Source organism: Bison bison, unplaced genomic scaffold (assembly GCF_000754665.1).
Source record: "Bison bison bison isolate TAMUID 2011002044 unplaced genomic scaffold, Bison_UMD1.0 scf7180017864491, whole genome shotgun sequence".
In the NCBI taxonomy this organism is placed as follows: domain Eukaryota; kingdom Metazoa; phylum Chordata; class Mammalia; order Artiodactyla; family Bovidae; genus Bison; species Bison bison.
Window position 1 is genome coordinate 2,309,796 of NW_011495050.1, and position 12,111 is coordinate 2,321,906.

A 12,111-nucleotide genomic window follows, 5' to 3' on the forward strand; every position below is an offset into this window, starting at 1 on the left:
ATTCTTTCCTCCTGAGCTAGACAGTTATTCACCAAGAAAGTGGTATTAGACCTTCCTTTCCAGGTGGAAACATTTGTTTTAAAATCTGCTACAGATCTTCCTCGACTCACAATGGGGTTACACGCTGATAAACTCATCCTAAGTCAAAAACATCATGTCAAAACATGCGTTGAAAACATCTAACCTACCAAACATTATAGCTTAGCCTAACCTACCTTAAATGTGCTCAGAACACTTATATTAGCTTACAGACAGGCAAAATCATCTAACACGAAGCCCATTTTATAATTATATATACTTTTTATATATTTTATAATTTTATAAGTATATGTATATATTTTAGGAAATATATGGCAAGAATACTGAAGCAGGAAATGACAACCTACTCCAATATTCTTGCCTGGAAGATTCCACAGACAGAGGAGCCTGGCAGGCTATAGTCTATGGGATCACAAGAGTCAGACATGGCTTAGCGACTAGACCACCACCACCAGACTGGGGAAACAGATCAAAATTCAAAATTTGAAGTATGTTTCTACTGAATACGTATCTCATTTACACCAGTGCAAAGGTGGAAAATCTTGCTTGGAACTGTCATATGTTGGGTCTTGTCTGTATTTATAGATTCCTTGAGATTAGCATACTGATGTGGTACTTTCCAACTGATCCCTTCTCTTCTGAGTCAATCCAGGACAGTGAACACAACTTAGCTCTCCTTCCATCGCCAGTTCTCACACGGCACCTGGTACATATTGAATGTACAGTGAATCCTGAATCACAGCATCACTTTAAAGCAGTGGTAGTCTTGATGGATTTGGTTATAGATGGATTGCCAATTTTAAATGGATACTTGAGGGATATTCCACATCCATCAGCCAGAGTGGGTGACCTTTTACTTTAGTAATTTTCAATCAGGTGAAGGGGTGAGAAGAAGGTAAGCTGTTCACTCTCCCTCTTGGAAAACTTTTGCTTGCTGCAGTTGTATTAGTGAGTGTATGTTTTGGAATACTCTAAAGTCTCTAGACTTGATCAGATTGTTGACAAAATCATATTAACATCAATATTCAAACGCCCAGGAGTCATCGGGGGGTCCTGTGTTCTGCTGGAACTGATACCTATCCCTTTACCACAAGGCTTCCTGCACTGGCTCCCACTGCCCACAAGACTGCTGCTGCTGCTGCTAAGTTGCTTCAGTCGTGTCTGACTCTGTGCGACCCCATAGACGGCAGCCCACCAGGCTCCCCCATCCCTGGGACTCTCCAGGCAAGAACACTGGAGTGGGTTGCCATTTCCTTCTCCAATGCATGAAAGTGAAAAGTGAAAGTGAAGTCGCTCAGTCATGTCTGACTCTTTGCGACCCCATGGACTGCAGCCTACCAGGCTCCTCTGTCCATGGGAGTTTCCAAGAAAGAGTACTGGGGTGGGGTGCCATTGCCTTCTCCGGCCCACAAGACTACCCCTTACCAATGCAGACAAGAACCCCTCATACCAAAGACAGAAGCACTGTTAGGGAAGGTCCCACAGCCACTGACCCGTGTGGTGTCAAAACAGTGCTGGGTTCAGTTCCAATGCGGGAGAAGGGTCTTTTCTGTCTCCATGCAGCAAGCTGTTACCTGGGCTCTGCTGCAGAGCCTCCCACATCTACAGCCTACACCAGGTCCCAGAGAAACTGCTCCTTCAGCCTCTGCCTAGACTCTTTCCTCTGTCAACTCCAAGAAGTCCAGAGGATGTTTTCCTATGCCTTCCATTGTCTTCTGCATTGTTCCAATATGCCCAAAGCAAGCACTCCTCTCACTTCTCTGGAGCACCAAGACCCCTTATAGACCAATGCAGGCAAATAAGCAATGACATGCCATGAGTTCAAATGGTCAAACTCCATGTTCTCACCTGGACAAAGTTGTAGCGCCCCACCACATGTTTTAAGATGAAGAAAAGCTTGTGTGTTCCTTAGTTTGATGTAGTGTTATATTTGATTCATGCTATATACTGTGAACCTGTTTCTACCTAGATTCCCTTTGTTACGACTGTGGGGTAAATAATTAGGAAATATGGATTCCAGTTTCCAATTCTTCCTGAAACCATTGGGGTGATATTGACATGTACAGTTTGCCAGTCTTGATCTGTTTGCTGATCTGACCTACAAGATAAAGTGATGAGTCCACATTTGATGCAAATAAAACAATGTATTTTCCTTTGTATTGGTTTTCAGTGATAACTTAGATGATCAGCTATTGCACTCCTTCCAAACCTATTTATTTCCCTCTCACATACAGCTGAGATATAACCTGTGAGTTATTCTCTGTCTCGATTAGTTTATTTAAAATTTGAATTATTTTCCCAATATTTTGCAGTTCATGTTCATGTTGAAATTAAAAGATGGACACAATATGCCCACACACAAGAGAAAAGTTAACATGAATCCGCCTCCCCGAATATATTATAGCAATTCTGACTTAAACAGGATGTATCGTTCCAGTTTCTCATAGAAGCCAATGCCAAGGTACTCTATCAGTTTAGTTCAGTCGCTCAGGCATGTCCGACTCTTTGCGACTCCATGGACTGCAGCATGCCAGACTTCCCTGTCCATCACTAACTCCCAGAGCTTGCTCAAACTCATGTCCATCAAGTCGGTGATGCCATCCAACCTTCTCATCCTCTGTCATCCCCTTCTCCTCCAGCCTTCAATCTTTCCCAGTATCAGGGTCTTTTCCAAGGAGTCAGTTCTTCATATCAGGTGGCCAAAGTATTGGAGTTTTAGCTTTAGCATCAGGCCTTCCAGTGAATATTCAGGACTGATTTCCTTTAGGATGGACTGGTTTGATTTCCTTGCAGTCCAAGGGATTCTCGAGAGTCTTCTCCAACACCACAGTTCAAAAGCATCAATTCTTTGGTGCTCACCTTTCTTTAAACAAAACCTTTTTTTCTTTCAAACAAAACCTGTGCTCACCAGGACCCAGGAGGAAAGAGCAGTGATCCAACAAGAGGCTGACCCAGACTTGCCTGTGGGTATCCAAGAGTCCCCACCAGAGATGTGGGTTGTCAGTGGCTTGCTGCAGGATCTAGGGCACTGAATGCAGCAGTGTGTGCATGAGACCTTTTGAAGGAGGTCACCATTATCTTCATTACCTCCGCCATAATTTGGTCTCAGGCCAATCAACAGGGAGGGAACACAGCCCCACCCATTGACAGAAAATTGGATTAAAGATTTCCTGAGCATGGCCCAGCCCATCAGAACTAAACCCAGTTTCCCTCACAGTCAGTCTCTCCCATCAGGAAGCTTCCATAAGCTTCTTATCCTTATCCATCAGAGAGCAGGACAGAATGAAAACCACAATTACAGAAAACTAATCAAACTGAACTCCAGTACTTTGGCCACCTCATGCGTAGAGTTGACTCATTGGAAAAGACTCTGATGCTGGGAGGGATTGGGGGCAGGAGGAGAAGGGGACGACAGGATAAAATGGCTAGATGGCATCACTGACTCGATGGACGTGAGTCTGAGTGAACTCCGGGAGTTGGTGATGGACAGGGAGGCCTGGCATGCTGCGATTCATGGGGTCGCAAAGAGTCAGACATGACTGAGCGACTGATCTGAACTGAATCAAGCTGATCACATGGACCACAGCCCTGTCTAACTCAAAGAAACTATGAGCCATGCCGGGTAGGGTCACCCAAGATGGATGGGTCATGACAAAACATGGTCCACTGGAGAAGGGAATGGCAAACCACTTGAGTATTCTTGCTTTGCGAACCCCATGAACAGTATGAAAAGTACTCTATTGTACAGGCGTATTCAGCATGGCATCCAAAGCTGTTGGCATTTTTGCAAAGGTTCTCTCGTATTAGTTGTCATACTATTTTTATTTAAACAGCCTTGGCAGTTTGGATCACAGTTTGAGAATGCCTAAGAGTTTGAGACTGGGTTTGTTTGTACTCTCTCATATGTTCGTGTGCAGGTAACATTGTTCACCACACTTTCCTTGAAGACAAACAAAGGACAAGATATTTCAGTACTGCTGGTGAAACTGACATTTAGAAAAAGGCAAACTAATTGCTATGCATACATACATTCCTTAAAAATTCGGAAAAGAAATCTATAGACAACTATAAATCAAAACTATTTATGAAGTGATTTTGCCATGTATACATATATAAGATTTGGCACCAATAAAACAGAATATTTCACTTGTGATAAAGTAATATTCTACTTAAAGTAAGAGTACATATGTACATACACATATAAACCACAATTACATATGATATATATGACACAATGTGTAAATATATGCGTATATGCATATACAGATATATATACAGAAAAAGTTTATTTATATGAACTTGAAATCTTTATTAAAACATTTTAAAATGCCTACATTGAAGCATTTTTATAGACACTCTATATTTTTCAAATAATAATATACATCAATACAGTATTTCATGATTTTCAGAGCACTGATATACACATGATGGTATTTAATTCTATCCAAAATTTTTTTTCCTACATTTTGAAGGCAAGAAAACTGAATCTTGGAGAGGATGAATGGCTTTTCCAAAGTCACATAAGAACTGAACATAGAGATGGAAATCCATGTCTTCAGATTCTGAATCTAATATTTTTTCTAATGAACTATTTAAACCTATCTGTTTAGTGATTAAGGTCTTTATAGAAAGCAATAAAATCAATCATCCTTAGTCTTCCACTTCCTATTTTATAAGGGGATGTACTCCATTGTTGAAAAAAAAATCCTTACATTAAGAAATGAGGATAGATTTTTTATATTTCCTTTGAAAGAACTATTTTATACTGTGCCCAGAACTACCATTTTATTCATTTTAGTGGAGGTAGGGTTTGAGAAGAGGAGACTCATGAACATGTTTCCCTCCATTCTGTACAAACGAAAAAGATGGTTGGGGAAGCCATCCTGAGAGGCACAGGATAGACTAAAAAAATGTAGATGTTGGAATTAAGCCAACCTGGATTTTAACCCCAGCACCACCACATTTTCACAGCCAAATATCCTTAGGTAAGTCAGTGTCTGATTCTCAGTTTCCCCACCCATTAAATGGATTAAGTAATCTTATATCACAGGAGTATTGTGAAGATTGGTTAAATAGTACATGAAAACATGGGGACATGGTAGCCATTAAGTGTTAGTTTTTACTTGTGTCAATTGATCTAGACATCAGCCAGACAGTACTTAAGCTTTGCCTCTCTCGTTTAAATTTCCTTTTCATGCTTTCACTTGGTGTTGATCTGGAAAACTGAGAAATTCACCCTGGTGTGGAGCAAAGGGTCAGCAATAATTCTCAATCCCTACTGAAATCTTTCTTGCACAAATACGTGCTTGTTTTGGCTTCCACACCAATCCAAATATGAGGCAAGACAATTTTATAAATTCTCTCTAGGTTTTTAGTTTCTCAACCCTTGCACATTTTCTAATCTTCATGATCATATATTTATCTGCCAATATCCCCCACTCCCATTCTTATAAAGCAAGAGGAAAAAGAAAAACTACATTCACTCCTATTGTTTTAGAACAAGCTGCGTGATTTTATATACAGTTATTGCGTGCATGCTCAATCGCTTCACTCATGTCCAACTCTTTGAGACTCTATGGACTGTAGTCCATCAGGCTCCTCTCTCCTTGGGATTCTCCAGGCAAGAATACTGGAGTGGGTTTCCATGCCCTCATCCAGGCAATTTTCTCGACCCAGGAATCAAACCTGCATATCCTGCATCTCCTGCATTACAGGTGGATTCTTTACCCACTGAGCCACCTGGGAAGCCCATATTTTGGTGTTGCTGCTGCTAAGTCGCTTCAGTCGTGTCCGACTCTGTGCGACCCCATAGATGGCAGCCCTCCAGGCTCCGCTGTCCCTGGGATTCTCCAGGCAAGAATACTGGAGTGGATTGCCATTTCCTTCTCCAATGCATGAAAGTGAAAAGTGAAAGTGAAGTCGCTCAGTTGTGTCTGACTCTTCGCGACCCCATGGACTGCAGCCTACCAGGCTCCTCCGTCCATGGATTTTCCAGGCAAGAGTACTGGAGTGGGGTGCCATTGCCTTCTCCAATATATAGGTGTTAGATAGAAAAAATGATAAACAGTTCACTCACCACGACCATTTTCTCATCCACCAGCTTCCTCCTTATGGTGATCTCTTTGCCATCCCAGTCCTGAACCTGAACCAAGGAGTCATCATCTAAGATTACCGTACTCTGAAACACAGACAAGACCAAATTCAGCTCAGACTGTGACATATGAACTCTAAAATTTTATCAGGAGACAAATTCTTTTCAGCTGTTGTGATATTCTCAGGTAGTTTTTGAATGGTGTTTACAATTCCATTTATTCTGAGACTTCATCAACAGTAAATTTGTTGGCTGATTCTTCTGGGGGAAAAGGTTTTAAAAGAGTAAAAACTAAATATTACCTTCAGGAGTAAGTAAAGTTTTTACAAAATATATTTATTGTACAGGCCAAGTATTATCTTTTTGTGTAAAGAATCACAAGTGAGTTTCAAGTTTAAAAACATATGTGAAGCTAATTCAAACTCCCAATGTAAGATCCCATTTCCTCTTCTTACTCCAACAATATAAAAATAATTATAGTGTTGTGGGAATATAAAATGGTGTGGCACGTATTACAGTGAAAAAATGATGGGATTTGTAGAGCTTCCAGTTGATGAAAATATTATTTTTTTTTTAATAAGTTTATCTATTTACTTCTTTATCTTTGGCTGTGCTGGGTCTTCACTGCTTTGCTCAGGCTTTTCTCTAGTTGCAACAAGCAGGGATTACTCTCTAGTTGTGAGCTGAGGGCTTCTCACTGTGCTGGCTTCTCTTGTTGTGGAACACAAGCTCTAGAGTGTGTGGGCTCAGTAGTTGTGGTTGCTGGGCTCTAGGGCACAGGTGCAATAATTGTGGAGCACAGACTTAGCTGCTCCTCAGCATGTGGGATCTTCCTGGACCAGGGATTGAACTCATGTTCCCTACAATAGCAGGTGGATTCTTTACCACTGATCCACTGATCCACCAGGGAAGCCCTGATGAACATATTAGTGTGCTGGGAAGGTTGTGTACCTGGAGGGGTATGGAAACTTCAAACCATTTCCCACATACCTTGTCTTATGCATTTCTTCCCTTTTGTTGTTCCTGAGTTGTATGCTTTATAATAAAATGGCAATAGAGAGTAAAGCAATAATAATAATAGTAAAATAAATAATAAATAGAAATGATAGTAATTGTAACAACAACAGTAGCTAGCACTTTGGTAGCACTATTTATTGTGTGTGAGGCATTCTTCAAGAGTATTAACATATTCATGTAATTCTCACATCAACCTTACGACGTAAGTACTATAATTATTGGGCTTCCCAAGTGGCTCAGTGATAAAGAATCCACCTGCCAATGCAGGAGGCACAGGAGGTGCGGGTTCTATTCCTGAGTTGGGAAGATACCCCAGAGGAGGAAATGAGAACCCACTCCAGTGTTCTTGCCGAGATAATCCCATGGACAGAGGAACCTGGAGGGCTATAGTCCACTGGGTCACAAAGAGTTGGGCATGACTGAGTACACACACACTCTATAATTATCCCCTTTTGCAAATGAAATGGCTGAGTCACCATGAGTCTGTGATTTGCTCATAGTCACACGGTTGATTGAATGATTGGTGGCAGAGGTGGGATTTACACCCACACAATCCTGAGCCAGAGTTTGCAGCCTGCTCCTCAAAGTTTAGAGATAACCCTGTTAAACTCTATTGCAGTTCAGTTCAGTTGCTCAGTTGTGTCCAACTCTTTGCGACCCCATGGATAGCTTGCAGCATGCCAGCCTTCCCTGTCCATCACCAACTTCCAGAGCTTGCTCAAACTCATGTCCATTGAGTTGGTGATGCCATCCAACCATCTCATCCTCTGTCATCCCCTTCTCCTCCTGCCTTCAATCTTTCCCAGCATCAGGGTCTTTTCCAATGAGTCAGTTCTTCGTATCAGGTGGCCAAAGTATTGGTGCTTCGGCTTCAATATCAGTCCTTCCAGTGAATATTCAGGACTGATTTCCTTTAGCATTGACTGATTTGATCTCCTTGCTGTCCAAGACACTCTCAAGAGTCTTTTCCAAGACCACAGTTCAAAAGCATCCATTCTTTGACACCCAGCTTTCTTTATGGTCTGACTATCACAGCCATACATGGCTACTGGAAAAGCTTACACCTCAGAGTTTATGCATCGACTGAGCTGGGTTTTCTACCAGAATTATTTACAGTCTGTCCTGTGATAGAGATAATGATAGTTACCAAATTTCCTTTCTGCACTTCTATACTTTCCAGTCTTTTTGTTTTGGTAGTTTTTTTTTTTAAATTTAGTATAGACATCTTTATTAAACATTTTTGGTCAAAATTCTTCCATTTGATATTATACAGGAATGTGAAGTCTCATATTATTTAACAGAAATCTGATAATGTGGTATTCAGTTCCTTTTATTAGGACTTCACTATCCATATTGTTTAACAATCTATTGAATGCTTTCATTCAAATGATACATATTTATTGAGCAAATATTAATATTATGTAATATCACTAGGTTCTGTGAAACAGAACAGACAAGACATCCTTTCTTGGAAGAGCTTATATTCTAGTGTGGAGGAACAGTCAATAAACAAAAAATATAAATAAATTGTGTAATATAGGTAAATTGTATATTGAAGTTGGAGCCCATGAGTGAAAGTGTGTTTCAACTCCAGGTGTAGACAATAAAAAGCCTAGTGTCTCTTTCCCTATTTTGTTGACTTAGATCACAAACTTCAGATGGTCCAGCTACAGGTTAGTTGAATCTCCTTTAGCCTGGTCCCTGGAGAAATTAAGAGGGACAGATACTCTACGCCCCCATCTCCAGCCTCCTCCTCCACAAAGAAACTTCTCCAACTCCACCATAACACTGAATATGTACTATGAGTTAGAACTCCGATTGTGTAAGCACTGAGAGCTTGTGGATAATTTGTTACTGTGACATAACCTCACCCATACCTGCTAATGGGCTTCCCATGTGGCACAGTGGTAAAGAATCTGCCTGCTAATGCAAAAGACACAAGAGACTTGGATTTGATGGATTTGATCTATGGGTCGGGAAGATCCCCTGAAGAAGGAAATGGCAACCCAATCCAGTATTCTTGCCTGGAGAATCCCATGAACACAGGAGCCTGGTGGGCTACAGTCCACGGAGTTGCAAAGAGTCAGACTTGACTGAGCATGCACACACATACACACGCATGCATGCCAACTAACACAAGTTTTTTATTCATTGTAAATCCATGTATGGAAAACTGCTACAAAATGGAAAGGCAGAGTTTTGTTTCTGAGGTCTAAAAATGATTCTGAAAGTGTTTTCTGTTCAATATTTGCGTAAGAATTGTTAAAAACACCATTTTCAGTTCTGGTCCCAGATACCACAGCCTCTGGTGATGGAATCTGGAAGTAGGCATTTTTTACTAACATGCCGTGAGATTTGTATGTATGTTAAAATTTGAGTTCCTCAGACCAAGGCTTAAGCCAAAAGTTTATCTAACACACTTTAGATATGTTCACCATAATTGCTTACTTACCTGGGAAGATTTCAAAATTAACATTCGTAATTAAATTTATCTGAAAATGTTGAAGGCCTCACCTTGGTTTTATGGCCACCTGGTGTGGTTTCCTCAAATTCTTCTCCCAGTTTAAAGGAGATGTCATTATTTTTAAAAATGCTTTTGGTTTTTATAGTGATCAGATCTTCCTTTGTCATGATGGTCACAGTGGGCTTTGCCAGACAGCCTAGTTTCCTGCTGGCTCTTCCTATTCCTGGAAAACAGATAAAAGGACACAGTGATTAAATCTGTTGTTGTCTCCCAAGACTCTCGTTAGCTGTATATGCTAATTAGGAGGTTTTAGAGCTAAACAGATTTGACTCTGCTTGAATTCAAACTTCTAAGCTAGTAGCACCACCATTATATGTTAAAATAGGGTATTTTTTACAGAAAAAAAAATCTATCTCCAGTTTTGATCTAACAGCTGTCATGTTTTCTGGTCCAGTAGCTATTAATCCTATTGTTTCATGGACCCTTCTGAAAATTTTCTTAAAGATATCAACCTTCTTCTTATTTTAAAAATGCACTCATTTACATAGAGACTAAACCCTTTGGCATGAATTCTTCCAGATCTTTATTCATTCTCTTACATTCTTTTATGTTCACATGTATAGGGTTTGTTTTTATCTATTATGTATTTTTACTGTTGTGAAATATACATAACATAAAATTTATCATTTTAACCATTTTAAATGGCAGTACATGTAAGTGCAATTTAAGTACAATTAAGTGTCAGTAAGTACATAAACAATGTTATGCAACCATCACCACTATATATAGAATTTTTAAAAATACAAATGTTTTGTTATAATGATTGTTATTCAACTTGATTTTCCCCTATATCTGTATGTTTTGGAGAGTTTCCATGTCAGTACATATAAGCACAGATTTTGTCATAGCTACATAATATTTCATAGTATGTACATTCTGATATTTAGTTATTTATGCCCTATTGATGCCTAATTTAAGGATCTTGAAATAGGGAGAGTATCCTGGGTTGTCCAGGTGGACCCCAAATATAGTCACAAATGTCCACATGAAATGTCGAAGAAATTTTCCTTATAAGAAGAGGAAGAGGGATATTAGACTCTAGGAGAAAATGTGACTTAGGAGCAAAGAGTGATGTGCCATGGCCACATGCTAAGGAATGCCAGCAGTCATCAGAAGCTGGAACACAAGATCGATCCTCAAAAGGCACAGAGCAAATGTTTGCAAAATGAGCATTTTTCAAGATAATAATGAACGGATTTGTGGACACAGGTCGGGAAGGAGAGGGTGGGACAAACTGAGAGAGTAGCATTGATGTATATACAATCTCTCAGTCGTATCTGACTCTTTGTGACTCGATGGACTGTAGCCCGCTAGGCTCCTCTGTCCATGGGATTTTCCAGGCAAAAATGGAGTGGATTGTCATGCCTTCTCCAGGGGATCTTTCTGACTCGAGGGTTGAACGTGTCTCTTGCATCTCCTGCATTGGCAGTCAGGTTCTCTACCAGTAGCACCACCTGGGAAGCCCAATATATACACTACCACGTGTAAAATAGATAGGTGGTGGGAAACTGCCGTATAGCAAAGGAAGTTTACCTCAGCGCTCTGCGATGACCTAGAGGCGTGAGTTAGGGGAGGTGGGAGGGAGGCCCAAGATGGAGGGCATATATGGGTACATATAGCTGATTCACATTGTTGTACAGCAAAAACTAACACAAAGTTTATACTCCAATTAAAAGTAATACTCCAATTTTATATTGGAGTATATATACACCAATTAAAAATTAATTAATTTTTAAATGTGATTTTTTTGTTTTAAATCATTTATTGAAATCATTTACTATTTAGTATATGGCACATGTGCAAATCAAGGGTAAATTACGTGAGAGCAGGGATTATGTCAGCTTCAACTAGTTTTGCACAGAACTGTATCTAGGTGCTAAATCAATATTTATTGTTTCTATGTGAAAAACTGAAGGAAGAGGTTCACACAGAGCAAGTTCTGTGCTGTCAAAGCTCCCACTTTTACTGGCTGTGATATGCAAGTAAATATGGCTCACCCAGTTCTTTCATATATTCTTCAAAATTTTCACAAGAAATGGATTTCCATGTTCCCTGGAACAGATCAACCATTCTGCCTAAGTTGACTTTAAGGAAAAATTGCATCATATAAATAAGTATGTTCCTTGAAATATGTTGGAACCTGTTTTCAATACAATTCTGGTTGATAGTGCAGAAGAGTCAGGGAAAAAAAAATAATAAGGTACTCTAATCTTTGTCATTGTCCCATCAAACCACCCAAAGCAGGAAAGCTCTCTCAAATGTAAGGAAGTCAAGATGAAAATGGAACATGGTACAGATTTTAGCAGGACTAGATGTAATTTTTCCAACTCTAATTTAGGGTCAAAACTAATGTTACAAATTCTTTTCTGTTTCCTTCTATAAGAATGCTACACACAGCAATGAGTGAAGCAAGTGCAAACTGAGACAGCTGTGTCTTATG

At 39.9% G+C, this 12,111-nt stretch overlaps 1 protein-coding gene across 1 annotated transcript; it reads right to left on the minus strand.

Moving 5' to 3' along the window:
* Positions 1-3,904: 3,904 nt before the first annotated feature.
* FABP12 (fatty acid binding protein 12) lies at positions 3,905-11,741 on the minus strand. Its single transcript, XM_010863411.1, has 4 exons — positions 11,669-11,741; positions 9,662-9,834; positions 6,116-6,217; positions 3,905-3,979 (listed from the first exon to the last, which is right to left on the minus strand). The coding sequence occupies exons 1-4, from the start codon at positions 11,739-11,741 to the stop codon at positions 3,905-3,907; spliced, it is 423 nt and encodes a 140-aa protein (XP_010861713.1).
* Between the last annotated feature and the right edge of the window lie 370 nt (positions 11,742-12,111).

What these genes read in the sequence shown, in the direction of transcription:
- FABP12 (XM_010863411.1), bottom strand. Translation starts at nt 11,741, where the DNA reads ATGGTTGATCTGTTCCAGGGAACATGGAAATCCATTTCTTGTGAAAAT. An exon ending in CAGGTGGCCATAAAACCAAG is followed by an intron (nt 6,218 to 9,661) that starts GTGAGGCCTTCA and finishes TCTGTGTTTCAG; the next exon opens with AGTACGGTAATCTTAGATGA. An exon ending in TGGATGAGAAAATGGTCGTG is followed by an intron (nt 3,980 to 6,115) that starts GTGAGTGAACTG and finishes TTTGTCTTCAAG; the next exon opens with GAAAGTGTGGTGAACAATGT.